Source organism: Centroberyx gerrardi, chromosome 16, assembly GCF_048128805.1.
Source record: "Centroberyx gerrardi isolate f3 chromosome 16, fCenGer3.hap1.cur.20231027, whole genome shotgun sequence".
NCBI classification, from domain to species: Eukaryota; Metazoa; Chordata; class Actinopteri; order Beryciformes; family Berycidae; genus Centroberyx; species Centroberyx gerrardi.
Window position 1 is genome coordinate 21,526,574 of NC_136012.1, and position 17,980 is coordinate 21,544,553.

Sequence of the window (17,980 nt, forward strand, 5' to 3'; positions counted from 1 at the left end):
AGCAACAGTGTGTCGTTCTAGTTTATAGTTATCTTCATAGTTATTGTTCTAGATGTGAATGTACCTTGCAAGTTTTTTTGCATTTTGATAATATGTCAATAAGTCAGATTTGTGGAAATTTTAAGATTTTGGGAGGGGGATTTTTTTTTTTTTAACTTTATTTCATAGTTTACAGTAGAGAGAGACAGGAAAGATGGAAAGGAGGGGGAGTGGGGGATATGTGACAAAGGTCCCAGGTCAGATTCAAACTGTCCCGGCCAAATGAGCCACCAGGACGTCCCAGACCCAAAGAAATATGTGAACCAGTTGAGGTGAGTTTATCTTGCTGGACCCTTCAGCAGCTTCAAAAGTAGATACAAAAGTACAAGATATCAGAAATTTACTGTACAATACCTACAGTACCTTAAACGTTACTTTTGTTTCAAATAGCAAAGCTGAAGTAAAGACAGCAGGAGATTACAAATATCTTGATGAGGGGAATAGCAGTCCAATTCGTCTTGAGAAAGAATAGGGGGTTTAGTGCGAGACGATTATAACAGGGAAAACACAAGACATTCTGAAATATTTCTCCCTAGTGGCTGTGTGATATAACATGTCAACCAAGAAGGTCTTTATCAGGCATCTTTTGTTTTTTTCCCCAACTTAAATGTTAGGAATGAAAGATGCCCGGGATCATAGATCATGAGCTGTAGGCAGCACAGACACACTTTCTGTTCAGGTCAGAAAGACGAATAGCTCCGGTGTGAAATCATTTAGTTCATGTCGTGTCTTGCCTAAGGGGGATTACACTTAGAGCAGCGAAGGTACAAGGCTGAAATACTGAGTGACAAAGTGTGAAATCTGGATCAGATTAAGTGAGAAGCTTCTCTCACATACAGAAAGAGAAGGAGAGGGAGAAAGGGTGAGGGAGGGTGGACAAGCTGTGGGAACACGCTGCTGAATAATCACCACTGACATCAGAATAGTTTTCTTTAGCTCTCTGAAGTGGCAGGGCTCATTTGTACAGCCTGGAGCCATGCAGGGCTATGTGTGTGTGTGTGTGTGTGTGTGTGCGAGAGAGAGAGGGAGAAAGAGAGAGAGTGTGTGTGTCTTGGTGTGTGTGTGAGAAAGAGTACTCAGAATTTTGTGACTTTTTTAAACCAAAATGCTATGCACATTTAGTATTATTACTGTAATTACGTGTGTGAGAGAGGTAACGTGAAAGAGAAATCACCCAGTGTGTGTGTGTGTGTGTGTGTGTGTGTGTGTGTGTGTGTGTGTGTGTGTGTGTGCGCGCGCGCGCGCGCGTGCGCGCGCGCGTGCGTGTGTAAGGGAGAGATTATTCTGATTTAGTCTTCTCCCTGTCAGTGCGTGACACAATGACAGCTTAGTCTGCCTCGGGGAGCCATTTCTCTCTAAGTGGACCTTAAAAAACAGGAAACGACTTCAAATCCCACTGGAGCGCAGAGGAGGATCAGGCCTACTGCCTCTGTACAATAGCCTAACTACACACACACACACACACACACTCGCACACACACTCTCGTAAATGCTTGCATACAGACACGTTCGTACCGACAAGCAACCTTCATTCAATACACATTTTCTCTTTTACACACAGAGACTGAACACACATGCTTACACACAAATAGTCACACCTGAGCTCTTCAAAACACCGGTCGAGAGACAGAGAGAGAAAGAGAGAGAGAGAGAGAGAGAGAAAGAGAGAGAGAATCTACCTGTCTGAACACATCATGCCGTCCTCGCCACCCGCTTCACCGCGTCAGCTTTTCCTTTTTGTGATGACTTCAGGTGATATCATGTTGCTTTACACTGTTTCTATTTGCAGCTGTTTTGTAACAGATATCAGGGTGAAAAAATAACGTCGTATTACTGAAGTTGCAGCCAATAGAGCGGGAGTGTTGAAACTTGTTGAGGAGAGGAGGGTAGTTTACTATGTTGCTACCCCAAACCCCAAGTGCTGCACAACTGCTGCAGGAAAGGCTTTCATGATTTCACTGCAGCATGAGTCTGTCAACCTCATCCATCTCTTGTTGAGTCCAGTCCATAGGTGCATTTTTCATAATCCTAGTTTAGCTTTGTAAATTGAACAGGTGCTGCTGCAGCGGAGTGTCAGTCACGTGGAATTGCGCCTTCGGCTAGAGGCTATTAAGGATCTACATGGGTTCAGGCCTGTAGGTCTCTCTCCTGGATTACTGAAGGTAATTCACTGTCAAATCCAAATGCAAATGACAAGATGTGTAAAATGTCCATCTGGTTTTCTGCTGTGTGGCCCTGTGTTGCTCAGTAACAGGAACATGATACTAACACTGTCAGGGTTAAGGGTTTGACCCTACCCATACTAAAAATGTCTGCACTCATGGTACTATAAGGCACATTGGACAGCGTCCTCCAAATGGCGTACAGTACATTATAAAGTGATTATATACTCACATTATATACGTTCCTGTCTGGTCATCTTGTCATTATACTCAAAACTGAACCTGAGCCAGAAAATAGTCTACACTACATTGCAATCACATTTCAAACCTCAAAATGCTCATGTGAAAGACAAAGTTGCAATCAAGCACAGTACGGCCTATATAGAATATTAAATTCAACAGCAACGAGGTTCATGTCATTATTTTATTAATTGTTGTTGGGACTGTGACAAACTCAGATTTCAACAGAACAGAGTAAGAGTTTAGTTACTAATTTACAGTTTGATGCATCACAGCTCGGGTTCTTAGACTTTACAGCTCAGCACCCAAAAAGTAAATTTAGTTTCACCCGGGGATCCTGGGTAATTAAAACATACCAGCGCTCACTGGAAACAGGCTGGTGACTCATTTTAGGTCCTGAGTGACCTATAGTTTAAGAAATGCTGGATTACAGTACAAAGACCATCTCTGCCTGGTAAAGTTTAGAGCCGCTGGTGTTCCATTAATGCCTCCAGAAACACATCAGTGGTCAGGTTTAGTTCCTTTATGACTGGTGTGTGTGTGTGTGTGTGTGTGTGTGTGTGTGTGTGTGTGTGTGTGTGTCTGTGTGTGTGCGCATACATTTGTGTGCATATGTGTTCCTTCGCCAGTGAGACCTGAGACCAAATAAAATCTGACATCTCTTCACATATTTGAAGTGCTTGATTATCCCTGACCGACATTGTTTTTCTGTGCATGCATATTTGCGTGTGTGTGTGTGTGTGTGTGTGTGTGTGTGTGTGTGTGTCTGTGTGTGTTAAGGCGGAGGGCAGACCAGGGAGGACATAGAGGAGTGTCTGAAGGAAGATGGAGGTTTGAAGATGGGGGACTTCCACCCAGCACTGCGACCATATGAAATATCCGGGATTACTGGTGTTCCCTGGAAACGACTGGGAGAGGAGAGGAGAGGAGAGGAGAGGACAAACAAGGAGAGAGGAGAGGAGAGGAGAGGAGAGGACAAACAAGGAGAGAGGAGAGGAGAGGAGAGGAGAGGACAAACAAGGAGAGAGGAGAGGAGAGGAGAGGAGAGGAGAGGACAAACAAGGAGAGAGGAGAGGAGAGGACAAACAAGGAGAGAGGAGAGGAGAGGAGAGGACAAACAAGGAGAGAGGAGAGGAGAGGAGAGGAGAGGAGAGGAGAGGAGAGGAGAGGAGAGGACAAACAAGGAGAGAGGAGAGGAGAGGAGAGGACAAACAAGGAGAGAGGAGAGGAGAGGAGAGGAGAGGAGAGGAGAGGAGAGGACAAACAAGGAGAGAGGAGAGGAGAGGAGAGGAGAAGACAAACAAGGAGAGAGGAGAGGAGAGGAGAGGACAAACAAGGAGAGAGGAGACACACAAGTTCACTCACAATTTACATACACAGGTTTCCCTACTGATGTGATTTAATTTCATGAAAAATAGTTCAGGTCAACAAGAAGTTGATTGCAGCTATTCAGATTTTACCAGTTCTCTACAACGTTTATTTGAAAGACTACAGGAATAAACATCTCAAGAACGATGTTTGGAGAACAACTATATACATCATTGGGGTCGATGGTAACCTCTGAAGTAATTTTATCAAATTTTGTTTCTGTTTATTTTTGATTAATGCTAACTAATTAGCGCTAGCCAGTAAGCTATGTTGACTTGTTAAAATGATGTAACGCTATGAAAGGCAATACCAAAAGCAGCAAGAAGTACATAATTTTCCTGTCCAAAGCTTTGTACATAGATGCAACTGCAGACTCTTATACCAAACACAATCAGTCAAAATCACGCAATCCATCAACCCAGTCGCTCGCAGTGCGAACGCAGTTAGCTTCTTCCGTATAGGAGTCTGAGAGGGGTTTGAGTTAGGATATGTAAAAGAATTTCAGCATTTTGTGTATTTAATCTTGTATTCAGTCAGGAAACAGTAGTTATACAAGTCTGATGTTATTATAACACCAGTGTGGAATGAGCTCAGTCACCTGACTGTGGCCGAGCGCGTTGAGTGGTTGGACAAAACGTTCTGATTGGTCGATCGGTGAGGGATGGTACCTAAACAAAGAGAGCAGACAGATCCATGCTAATACTTAACATGAGTCACACAGATATAACGGATTATAACGACTTAAAACAGTGCATGAGATATTAGAGTGTCATTATAAGCTTATGATATGACTCTTCTTGAATCGAGTGAGCTTGCTGCAAGAATTTTTGGGAAAATCCTCCAGCGCTAAAGCAAAATAAATGGGTGAGTCAACGTCTGGAGTAATTAGCAGTGTATCTCACAATATTCCCTTTACACAAACTCACACAGAGCTTCTACCCTACAGGCAGCTGTGCCTCTACCACAGTTAGATCTATTATAAACGCTGCATATTATCCTTATTTTGTAATAACCGTACATCATCATCATCATCATCAACAGTTATTATTAGGGGCAAGAGCATTTAATATTAGCCCAATCAATCTGCTGCTGGTTAAATATTATGATTTTCTCCCATACAATATTTACTTAACCACAGACTCACACAAATACAGTGAATATCTACAAGGATCCAAACAGCATTTGTCGGCTGTCACGTCATTAATCTCCGACAACAGAAGTCAAAGCCCTTAAGGGGATAAACTGCATAATCAAAGAGGGGGAACTCTGCAGGTATCAGCCTTAAGTATTATAGCAGGGAACATCTGTATTCGTTTATCACAGTGGGTGGTTCACCTGGGGGTTTAAGCCCCGAGCGAGAAGATTTTGTGAAATGATCGCGGTATGATTCGGTCCGTTTCAATATGGCACCTCATTCATATGTTTGCCAAAATGCCAGATAAATTCTAGATACAGACACAGCTTTAGCAGAGAGAGAGGAAGAGAGACTGAGACTTAACTGGGTTGTATCTCAGAAAGCATAATGTGACATTTTGCAAATACTTTTATCCAAAATTCCTTACAGTACCATGTCTGCATACATTGTTAGCAGTCAAACCACTATCAAACCACTATCCTGGCAGTACTAGTGTCATGCAATCTCCATTGAGCTACAGAACCAGATAGCCCAGATAGAGATGGCCAAAGCAGATCCAGCTTTATGGGGAAGATTTGACAAGGACAGCGTACATCCAGCTATAGTAAGTAAGAAAATAAATTACAAAGTTTAATGACAGGAACATTAAAGCGCATACCCATTCGTCCGTCTTGTGGAGGACTGATTAATGACAATCTGGGGATGGGGTCGGGCTGAAAGACAGAGAGAGAGACACAGACACAAACATGGAGAGAGAAACGGCATAAATCATGAGTTTTTATTTGCTTTCAATACTTCATCATTCATCCGTTCTCCATGCACCAAAGCCATACAGTAAATGGCAGCTGATAGTTAATATACACATTTTAGAGGTGAGGGTTTTTACTTTAGGTGAGATCATGGAACTTACTTTCCTGAACAGACTTCTTCCATCCACCTCCACCATGTTTTCACCGCTGCCAGACAGAGAAAACACACCTCATTAATCCTGCCGAGTTCAGCTGGCTGAGGATTGCAGCGGTGCTCGAGCTTTTTAATACCATGACACACTTCTGTGAAACGGCAAACTTTTCTGTTTCATTCCAAAATGTATAATATTTGAAAAACTGGCACATGCTTTTACAGGATAACAGATACTTTAGGACAAAACAGAAATAAATAATTGTACTTTTTTTTCCAAAAGGAAAGTGGGCAGTCCATTTCCCTTTGCTCAAATTGCAGTAAATTGACATGAAGTTTGTGTATAATAAGCTCATAAATCTGAATTTAAATTAGGTAAATTTAACACTGATCTTCCAATTAGCAAAATCTCAAAGCACACATGAAAGCACCACTGCAAAAAATCTTAAAATTTTACTATCTTAAAATTATCATAAGTCATTAAGTCTCATATTCAGTCTTAAAATCTTGACGACAAGTGAAAACATTCTTCCACTGGAGTGAGATAATTCGACTAGATTAATGACTTGTTTACATGGATTTGCTTTTTTGCAATGGTGGAAGAACATTGTGGAGTTGAGAACCACTGCAGTATAGCATGAGGCTTGATGCCAAATCACGTTCAATCCAAACACTTTCAGATAATTTCCTTTAAAATCAAATTCATTGATTTGATATGACCTATCCAAAGTTCCAGGAAAATCCAATATGTAAAATCGCTTTCGGCCTTTAAAAGGACTTCCAAATATATACCAAAATAACTTTGAAATGAATTACCATTTCAATTTACCTTTTTAACCAAAACTGAATTAACCCCCAGGCACGGTGCTAATACTGCTAATGCAAGGGGGTTAATATCCGCTATCCGTCATCTATACTATTTGCAATCAATAGAACCTAAAGTCGCTCTGGATAAAACAACATTTGCACTATAAATCCAGGCAGTCAATCAAGCCTGTGTCAACGGTGTCTGGGAAACCGAATAGGGATTCCTGACTAAACCAGTAAGCAAAGCTAGTACTGAGCTTATTCAGGTGTGTGTGTGTGTGTGTGTGTGTGTGTGTGTGTGTGTGTGAGTGTGTGTGTGTGGCTAGCCGCAGGGCAGGGCAAAGCCATACAGCAGCTAAAGCTAACATAAGCTGCCGGGGCTGAACCCAGGATATATCTTGTTTGCACTGTGAAATACCTCCTACATTCTCTCTCTCTCTCTCTCTCTTTCTCTCTCTCTCTCACTCTCTCTCTCAAAGGTTAGTGGTGTGTTATTATTGAGGTCTGAGGCATAGAGAAAGATAAAAAAGGGCAGAACAACAGAGATCGAGACAGGGAGGAGAGACTGCAAATCAAATATGGACAGACAGAGAGAGAGAGAGAGAAAGAGAGAGAGACAGTGGAAAATTAGGGAGGGAGGGTTGAAGAGAGAGGTGCAATACTCACAGATTAGTGGTTGATGAGTGTCGTGAGAGGGACATGGGAGAGTTATATGGGATCTGTAGGACTGACAGTGCACAAAAAAACAGTAACACAACACATTAACACCCACTGTATTCTATCAATGATGAAGAGAGAGTATTCATTATGCAATAAACATATGGATGTACAGGGTTCGACGATAACATTTGCCCTAATGGCCCGGGGCCAGTAAGATGTCGACTTGGGCCAGTTGACTGGTCAGTGTCTGAAAAACAAAGTTTCTGGTCTTTGCCTCTCTGCTCTGCCATTGACCCACTCTCTTTTTTTGTGCCTTTTTCAACCAATCAGACTGAATGTCACCCCAGAGTTAGAGTTAGAGTTACTAAGAGAGTTTTAAGCTGAAATTGTTGTTTACCTGACTTCGGTCCACATGGGGTATGGGAACTGTGGCTCATCTGGGACACTGACGAAGCTTTGGCACTGAATGACAACAGAAATAAACATGTTGCATCAAAACACGCAGTGGTTGTTGCATAGAGAAGAGAACCGCTTATAACCAGACAGTTGTCGGTTTGAATCCCAGACCGTTTGGGAAAATCTGGGTGGGGACAGCGAATGAGCGACTCTCTCTCCTTACTTGGCAACTACCATCTAAGTGCCCTTGAGCAAGGCAAATAACCCCCAATTTCTCCAGTGGAGCTGCTCTTTGGTCATCAGTCTGTGTGTAACTGTGTGAGTGTGGGGCTGAAAAAAGGCAATCTCAGTCAAACTTCCCCGGTTAAATAAAGGTTAAAAAAACAACAACACTCTCCGAAAACTACTACGTTACAGTAGGCCAGACAGCAACGACAGATTTATTTCAAATTAATCTCGCAACTAGACTTGCTTTATTGGTTTGAACTCCACATACATAATTCATCCCACAGTAGAAGTCATAAATAAATTTGAGTGTAAATGAAAAAGCGCTGTTTTCGTAAGTGTGGTGCATTACAGAAGAGATAAGTTTCCCCTCATTCTGCAGGTACGTACTGTAGATAGATTTATAGATAGATGGATAGACAGCTGTAAACAAATTTATGTGTGGTGTACAGCAGAAGAGATGATTTTTCCTGAGGGGTGCATTGCAGAAATCCCATTTTTTACAGCAAGTTCACGCCACTACAGTGCCTGCTGTGTTGCAGCTTTCATGTGGGAGAAAAAATACTTGGAGCTAAAATGTGTTTCAGAGTTTGTGCTACAGTATGTCTTTATTTTGTTGTACTTTACAGAACATTTAAGACGGACTTTGGTGTAGTACGTATGCAGGAAAGAGGGCTACCACAGTAAATGTTTTCTAAGACTGTTTAAAGAGTGGAACTTTTCTTTAAAAGGGCAGTTCAGGACAGGTATTCAGCATTAAATGAGGGTCCCTTTACTCCACCCAGAACCTGCACAAACATACTTAAAACACTCTCAGTTGATGATAAATTAGCTAGTCTCCTTAAAAACACTTCACTGCTCCTTTTAAGTGAAGTTCTCATTCAGTCCTGGTTGTAACTGGCCAGGACAAGATGTGCCAGGAGTGACACCTAGTGAGAAGTGAGGCATAACAGCCAGCTGGTTGTAAATAGCTTCGCATAGTACAATACTGCCAAACCCAAAGAAACACTTATTTGTGTGTTTTGTCGACACACCAGCATTTAAATCCAAATCATTACTTTTCAGCCCCTGTGTATCCTCATTTAGTCTAGTTTTCCTCTTCTATTTCACAAGCCCAGGATTATGATCTCTGATGAGTGACGGTACAACATACTGTCTGTGATGGAAGGAGGGTAAAGAGCACAATCTACAGGACGGGAAATTAAAACTGTCCATCAGCCAAAACAAACACATTTCTCAGGATAATATGATTTGTGAAATAGTTAACGACTGAAAGACTGGTTGATAACCTGTCATAGTGGCTGCTAAAGAAGAAACTTACCAGCTACAGACAAAATTTACAAGAACTTACTCACTGGTGGCTCCAAAAAAGCTTCATTTTTATTTGTTATTTAATTTTAAGAATGCTTGTCAATCCCTTTAATCCTCTGATTTCAGGACAATAGCACTGGGATGTATGTATGTATGTATCTAATGAGACTGTTGAGCGATTGTCTGATAATTATCTGCGGTCTGTCCTACCTCTGATGCTGAAGAGAGTTCTCCAGTTTACTGATGTAGGCACTCTGTTCATTCAGCTTCCTGTGAAGGACGACAAAACAAAGAAACGCAGCCAACTATTAATAAACTTAAATTCAGAAATACATGTGAAAATGCATTACAAATGTAAACTTACTTGGCCATCTGCTGCATTTCTTGTTTCATCTTGACTAAGACCTCTTCTAGTTTCTCATTCTGAGGAGATTCATAACAGGGTTAGTGATGCACTATTGTTTACAAGACGGTGTTAGGCTTTTTTAATGGAAATGAAGCCATTAATCATTTTGACTAGATTAACAGTTGCATGTAAATCCATTTTAGTTGGCAGCAGGGGAAGGAAACTAATGGGATTTTCATCCATCCACAACATTGGCTGGTGGGCAAAAAAAACATGCCAGGCACTTCTTTCCACCTAGCAAAATTGATTTTCGAAAGATGGTTGGTTAACTGCCAAAATGACTTGTAGAGCAGACTCTCTCTCGCTCTCTCTCTCTCTCTCTCACACACACACACACACACACACACACACAAAAAGAATGCATTGCAGCAGGATAAATGTCTCTTACCCTTTGCTGGTAGTGAGTCAACAGTCTCTTCTGATGCCTTGCCTGGAACATTAAAACCTATGAAAAAGGATAAACCAGTGATATATGAAGTCTACTGAGAAATAATATAAAAATAGATATACTGTATATTGAGGCAAGTCTACAAAACTGTTTTAAAGCACAAACCATCTTTTGTCTTTGCCTGAATCGATGGCACAGACTTATAAAATACTAAATAAAAGTGTTAAAGGATAAGGCCGGTGTTTTTTAATGCATTGCTTACCGTCAACAAATCCTATGAAAATAACAAAATCAACAATGCGTTTGCTCTACTCCCGTTACTTTCTGACTTCCCACGTACCGTTTTTAGCCTTCAAACCAGAAGTCATTGGCTCCAATTGTAAGCTAAAAACCTTGAAATACAGCTCATAAAGACATAGTTTACATTTTGAAAATCGCTAACTGTTACCATGAAAAGTCAGGCTGTTGTAGTTATTACCAAATCAAATTCAAATGGGAACAAATTCTTCATTACGCCGGGGACTATTTTCGGTGCTACGGAACTACTTTCCTGAGATCGCAAAGTGTTTACAGCCGGCTTATTAAGTTGTTTGAGGAAAAAGTCGGCTGACCCGGTGCATCGTGATGATGAAATATGTTGCCCAGAGCAACGGCATGGCTCTTTGACGTGTTTTTAATACAATGGAGGTCTATGGCTGCTGGGACATGGCTGCATTGGGCACCGGCTACATGGACGAGACTTGTTGGCAAAACAAAATCATTGCTGATTTTGTTATTTTCATAGGATTTGTTGATGGTAAGAAATGCATTAAAAAACACCGGCCTTATCCTTTAAGAGCAGGTGGCTGGCAAGAGTACGATCAATAAAAAGACATCTTTACTCTGACAGTGCAATAAGTTTCTTAAGTTAATCAACATTTTTTAACATTAAACACTTGCACTTAGTGTTCCAGGGTTCTCCCAAACGGCACTAAACCGATACTGTGTAAAACTTTCAATAACTCGTAATTAGTCATTTTGATAAGAGCATCACTTGATATCATTAATAATTATAGCATCCAAGCACCATCATGTCACAAAGTCATCAGTCCTCGGTTTCTCTTATCATACAAACGTGTAAATACTCAATGTAGGCCTGTGTATTGATATGAATAAAAAAGAAAATAATCAAACCTTGCTGATTTCTGTGAAGTGTTTGGTTGCCACAACGTTGATGTCGGAGAACAAGGCCTTCACCTCAGAACTACTCTGTCAAAACAAAAGCATTTCACACTGATGTAATATCGGTACGATTACAAACAGTTGTCAGGCTGTTCACATGTAAGCATAGGGGCTAGTAGAGAGGTAAAATGTTGCTTGCTTGATATATCCCAAAAATAAGGCATGTATGTCATAGTTTGTGTTATCAAGAACGATGCCATCAGCTTCCCCCACCCCCACAGCCTGCCCCAAAAACGTCATCCGATGATAAATTAGGAGAAAAACGTGCCATCACAGGTTTACCCATCAGTAGTGTACCATAGTAAAGATGCTTACTTTGTCAGAGAGAGGAGAGACTTGGCATTTTGAATTACATATTAAACACTCCCCTTGCTTGCCTGAAAGAAAAGATACAATTATATATAGACAAAAGTACAACGAGAACGATCAAATGAATAATCTTTCCAACATTATGTAATAGGAGCCACTGTACTGTAGCCTAAATCCAATACAGGAACTGCATAGCAGGGGATCTTAAACTGTTTCAGCATGAGACCCCCAAATTAATTAATTAAGTTTAACCCTGGGACCCCTCTAAACTACTACTACTCTTTTGGAGCCCCGTCAGAAACAGGTCTGTGGCCCTTTACGATGGTCAGCAGTGCCCAAAGTGGGCTCCAGGGACCCCCAAGAGTCCTTGAGAGGTTTCCAGGAGTCCCCGATCAAATTAGGAATAGTATAATTCCACAGTTATTTCATTTGAAGACAGTGAGAAAGTATTACAGAAATGACTGAATCAGAGATTTCACTCTCCCCACTGTAATACAACAATGATCCAGTTTGGTACCAAACCCTATCTAACTACAGATATCTTCTCAAATGTACAGTAGGTCCGCTGTTTTATTTAATGGTGGCCTAGTTTGTATGTATTTGGGGGGGCTCAGGCATGAAAAAGTGTGGGAACTCCTTGGGATAAAATCAGTTATCAGTTCTGCAATATCATATGAAGTCCAACAGATGTCCCTGTCTAATCACATTTCCACTGCCTGGGGCAAAGTGAATGGTAAAACTAACCTGTTTTGCATGTATGTTGTTTAAACAATGCTCAATATTAGTAACAAGCAGCTAACAGCTAGATTATACTACTAATGTAAATCAACCTTCACCTACCTTTCTGATAGCAGACACTACAGATGACATGGCCACAGGTGGTGACGGCTAGTTTTCGCTCAGCACTGGGAGACAGGAAGCAGGAGTTGCAGCAGATCCAGTAGGACATTTTCTGATGATGAAGGGTAAAAGCCTCCTGCAAAATGATAACGTTAGCACAAGCTAGCCGCTCTGCTAACTCTCCCGATTCTTAAGATAACGAGCAAAAGCCTGCTTGTTGACTTATCCAACTTAGGTGGTATTGGGTCAAGCTAACTGCAAAATGCTTTAAAACCTCTGCTGTTTTTCTTTTAAGTTTTAAGTTTAAGTTAACTTCATGAACATGGCCACCCCCCTTACAGTCAGGTAGGTTACAGGTTAACGCTGGTTAGCTAGCAGCAGGTGAAGCAGCTAAGCTAACTGACTAGTTAGCTAAATAACGGACCTGAGAAAAACAAGTTCTGCAGTTTGTAACGTTACCTTCTCACTAACTGCTCTCATTTTTTTTAGCAAGGTGTTTTGTAAACTGCGTAGCAAACCTTAATCTTACCCTTTGCCTATTGATCAGTGATGAACAATATCAGTGAGACTGTCACCCCAGCTTGAGATCAAATACATTTCCACGTATGTCACGTCATCACGTCCGTTTTTAGTGTGTAACGACCCCTAAACATTCTTCTCTATTTCATGTTTATTTTTTTCTTATTTATTTCATTCATCTTATACTTTCATTGTTCTATCATCTAGTAATTTGGGCTATACTATACTATTACTATAGCTTTAGTATGAAATTTTGAACAGTTTATTCAGATTTTTGTTTTTATTCAGGATACATATTTGAACATGAGTTAAGCATACAAGCTACTCTTTAAAATTAGAAACATGACATGGCAATTCTCTTTCAAACTTTTATTCTTTTCATTTCGTATACTGTATCTGCTGTGCTGTTGGTAATAGATTAGATAATCATGTTGAACATTGTTGATGCTCTTGATGAGGACAGTTTGTATGCAACTATTGCAAACAGAGCGTTTGATAGAAATAGGTTCATTAACAGCCACATCTATGATACACGACAACATTTTGAGGCAATGTAGATGGACAATTTTCCAGCAGTCATGCAACATTTCACTTTTGCTCTTCACACCCCTATGTTCCCCACAGCCTTTAGAAGTTATCCAATCATCATAGTCAATGTGTTGCTTATTCAAGGTCCATCGCACCAGCTGTTTGGCAATGAGAAAGTTTTTAATTTGTAACTAGACATAAAGTACTCTCTATGCAGCCTACTGGGATTTTTATAGCAGGTGAAGACGGGATATGCTGCAAACTCATGGAGCACCGTGTTGACAGGTTAAAGGTTGTCATCAGACCAGTTTCTTGGCGATGAAGAAGTCTTTGAGGCGTTTCATCTGCCAGAAACCGACCGACAGCAGAATGGAGGTCTGCACCACGGCCCACCACAACACGTTGCTGTTGGTGTCCTCGCTAATCTGACGAAACATCTCTTCTTTCTCCTGGTAGGGAGAAAAGGATGTAGGGGAGAGTGAGACAAGAGGCATGTTGTCAAATTGAATCACTTTTTGGAAATGAGGAAATCCTCTTAATTGTTGGAAAGTTGAATTTTTAGATAAGGTCTCCTCTTCCTCCTAGACAGGAGGAGGGGGGGGGGGAAATGGAGAGAGTGAGACATGAACATTTGCTCAACTGGGACAAAAGCTCTTTTTGGAAATGTTTTTCTGTTAATTGTTGCTCTGTGAGGAAGAGGCAGGTGAAAATATGAATTCCCCCCTTCTGGGATCAAAGGATTATCACATTTGCTATTAGCACAGTGAAAATAGTGCCTGTTTACCCGTTGGTACTCCTGCTGCCTGATGATGTACAACATCTGGTCTATGAGGTGACTGAGGCTGTTCTCCATGAACTCCAGGTTGTCTTTGGTCCTGTCAACATTGGGGTCAATTGAGTGCTCTCCCATCTGAATGTCCAAATGCAGCTTCTGTACAGCAAATGGAGAGTTAAAGTGTTTTCACTCTCTGGCCAAGCTGCAATGTCAAAAATCTTTATAATTGGTCATTACAAATATGAATATTGTCATCTTAATGTATTTGAATTAGGTGGAGGAGTAAAAGAGGAGAGGGCAGAGTGTCATTTGTCTGTCAATCTGCACCTAATTGACTAAGCATACTATTGCAGTACTGTACGTGTTGCTGCATCTTTCTCACTGTGTTTCAGTTTAGTAACTTTGTGTGTGTGTTGTGTGCGTGTGTGTGTGTGTGTCCACAGATCTCACCAGCCGCTCTCCAGCGAAGACGGAGAACCTGGTGGAGTTGGTCTGGAAGCAGAGCAAGTGCTGACCGGAGGCGTGAGAGGTGAAGGTGAATTTACCGTGTTTTCCATAACGCTTGGACATCAAAATCTGCACAGCAGCAAAGAGGAGAGAGAATATTACATCAGCGTTTCTCAAACTATGGGTCAGAAACAAAATGGGGTTGAGGTTCTCCTTCTTTTGGTCCTCAAGAATATGACAGTTTTTTTAATGCACCTGGAACCACTGTGTTAGACAGCAGTAATCAGAGTGAGAGAAAATTATGAGGTTATTATAGGAAAATAGACATATATTCAGTGTCCTGCAAAAAATGTTGCATCTCTTCCAGTAAAAGGAGAAATTTTAAGAATTGTGGAAAGCTGGCAGATTTTCTCATTGGTGTTCATACATATTTTTGATATTACAAAATATTTAGATTAGACTTTGTATCTGGGTCATGAAACACTCTTTTACATGTTGGGCAGAGGTGGAAAGTATCTAAGTACATTTATTCAAGTACTGATGCTTGAGTACAGTTTTGAGGTACTGGCACTTTACCACTTGAGTACTTCCATTTCGTGAGACTTTAAACTTTTACTTCACCACATTTCAGACGGAAATATTGTACTCCACTACATTTATCAGACGGCTGTAGTTACTAGTTACTTTGCAGAATAAGGTTTTACATGCAAAACATATGATAAGCTCATAAAATATGTTGCATTGTTAGAGTTTAAACTAGCCAACAGTGTATGGAGCAGTTAGACTGACAACATTAAAATACTTCTTACAGGTTAATGCATCAGTAATTTAAGTTTAATTTAATTTAATACTTAAGTACATTTTACTGCTAATACTTAAAGTAAACTTTTGAATGGAGGACTTTTACTTTTAATGGAGTATTTTTTCCATTATGGTATTGCTACTTTTACTTAAGTAAAGGAGTTGAGTACTTTTCCCACCACTGATGTTGGGGATTACGTCAGCAGTCAAAAATGCTGAATTGGAGGTGAAAGACGATGATATAATTAAGGCTTATGCTGTGTCCAACTAGTGTCCAAGTAATCAAACCATGCAGTGCTTGTTTCGGCCTTGTTTGGTCAGATTTGGACGGGGGAAAACCCGCAGCCACATGTTTTAGTGTACTGTTACACACATGTGTTTGTGTGTCGCTGGCCTGGTGATAAAGCTCTCCTCTGAGTCCAGTACCTCATGGTCTGGGTCTCGCACTTGCACAGTGACGCCCAGGTGAGGGGAGTTGGTGTGCGTCTTCAAATCCCAGGGCTCCAGCAAGAAATATCCTGAGGGAAAGACACACACACACACACACACACACACACACACACACACAGCAATGCCTCAAGGTCAATACCAAGCCTGTTACATTTGTGACATAGACTACGCATTTATAAAATGAATAGAGATTATGTGTTATTTCTGTTCTGCTTTACGTTAAAAGTCTTGCAGTCAGATGTAATAGCGCCTTACACATTTAAGTTTACTGTAATTGTATGAATTGAATGAGATATTATGGAGATGATTATAATATTTTATTAGTTCCAACAATACACTTTACTTTGCAGTTTTTGCACATGTAGCATTCTTCTTCTTGTCTCTCTCTCTGATTGTAATTGTTGCAATTGCAATTTAGAAGAAGACTATGCTTCTTTGACAATATAGAAGACTTTAGTATAAGCCAAGTCAGAAATAATCACCCATTGTTTGCCAACTGCGATTATATGAATTGAATTAGAGATAATATCATGGAAGCCTATATAATATTACTGTGTGTTTCCACAACAATCACATGCCAATCCACAATACACTTTGCAAAATCACATTCCACACTTATCACTGCCTTTGAGAATGTGAATGACAGAAATTCCCTCTTCCCAGGACTCACCGGTCACCAGCATGTCTTCAGGAATCTCGTCAATGATGCATTTCTCCTCCTGCTCTCCGAGATCAAAATACATGCCTGCTGCCAGCATCAGGTAACACTGGAGGAAAAACCCAACGCCTCGCAAACCCATTCTCATCCACTGTGCACTGGCAAATAAACAAAACTACCACTAAACTGCAATACAACTGACAATGACAAAATGCTCTTGTAAGAGTCTGTCAGTGTCAACTACCTGCAAAGTCAAACAAACTACAATAAGTCTAGAAGTATGTCTGTATGACCTGAAATTAAGATTGATTTTGTATTTTTTTTTTAGATCTATGCAAATTCCAAGCCACAATTAGTTAGATTTAATTGACTACAGGCAAATACCTGAATCCTATAGCATATATTAAATTGTGAGTCTGTAAGGCAGAAAGTTCTGGTGTGAGAAAGTCACAGATGCTGCTTTGAGTGACGAGGCATTCTGCTGGTGTTGTGACTGGTTCAACTGGGAGCCAATAGCAAAGCTGATAAGACTAGCTAGACTAACTGGAGCTGGGATAGAACGATTGCACTAGATACTGAATATCGAACAGTATCTCCTGCATGTTTATGATACTGCATACGTTTTATCACCAGTATGGAAATGGGTATAAGATCCTGGCCTTTCAAGCCTATTCCTGGCATACGCAGCAATTTCCATAATCATTACAGTGAAGAAAGCTTACCAATCAGTACTTGGCCCGGGCCTCTAGCATAAGCCAAGTGTGTTTACTGAGGCCAGTCATGATAAGCGATGCTAAACCACTGGGGGAAAAACTCACTAAGCATGTTAACAGTAGCCTCTTTCCAACCACAGGGCCAAGTGGGATTTAGGAGGACTAGGGCTAGATCTGGATTTACCACACTAAATCAAAAGTGGTTTATTTTGAGTTATGTGCTAAATGATAAATCTTTTTTTTTTCCTGCAAAATGCAAAAAAGAATCACAAAAAATCTGACTTCTTTTGACTTTTTATCTTCTGATATGAGGAGGCAAATTATCGCTTGTTTCTAAGGGAGAATTTAAACCTTTAAAACACTGTGATCACTTATTAATCACTTATACAGGAAGGTAGCTTTTGAAGTATCAGATGCGGTCACTAGTATAAAGTAAACCAGCACACTTCGCTAGAATGAACCCCTCTCATATTTAGCATCTGCAAATGCTGTCATCCCTCAAAGGAAGGCAAGAATCAGATCTCTTTCTCCTCCCACACTTCAGTAGTTTTGAACTTTACACACTTTCGATACAAATACTACACCTACCTTTAAAATACTAGATGTGATTTTAAACCCATCTCACATTTAGGATCTGCAAATTCTGTCATCATTCAGCCAGGAAAAAGCAGGAATCTCTTTT

General features: G+C 40.6%; 2 protein-coding genes across 2 annotated transcripts; both read right to left on the minus strand.

Moving 5' to 3' along the window:
• Window positions 1-2,681: 2,681 nt before the first annotated feature.
• Window positions 2,682-12,516, minus strand: rnf212 (ring finger protein 212). Its single transcript, XM_071915129.2, has 12 exons — window positions 12,408-12,516; window positions 11,574-11,635; window positions 11,211-11,285; window positions 10,038-10,094; window positions 9,608-9,666; window positions 9,454-9,513; window positions 7,709-7,773; window positions 7,318-7,378; window positions 5,855-5,900; window positions 5,603-5,657; window positions 4,408-4,477; window positions 2,682-3,349 (listed from the first exon to the last, which is right to left on the minus strand). The coding sequence occupies exons 1-12, from the start codon at window positions 12,514-12,516 to the stop codon at window positions 3,217-3,219; spliced, it is 852 nt and encodes a 283-aa protein (XP_071771230.2). The 3' UTR covers window positions 2,682-3,216.
• A 1,237-nt stretch (window positions 12,517-13,753) lies between these two features.
• On the minus strand, window positions 13,754-16,727 carry LOC139924160 (transmembrane emp24 domain-containing protein 11). The gene is made up of 5 exons (XM_071915126.2): window positions 16,598-16,727; window positions 15,904-15,995; window positions 14,680-14,805; window positions 14,239-14,385; window positions 13,754-13,903 (listed from the first exon to the last, which is right to left on the minus strand). Exons 1-5 carry the CDS (start codon window positions 16,725-16,727, stop codon window positions 13,754-13,756), a joined length of 645 nt encoding a protein of 214 aa, XP_071771227.1.
• Window positions 16,728-17,980: the final 1,253 nt, after the last annotated feature.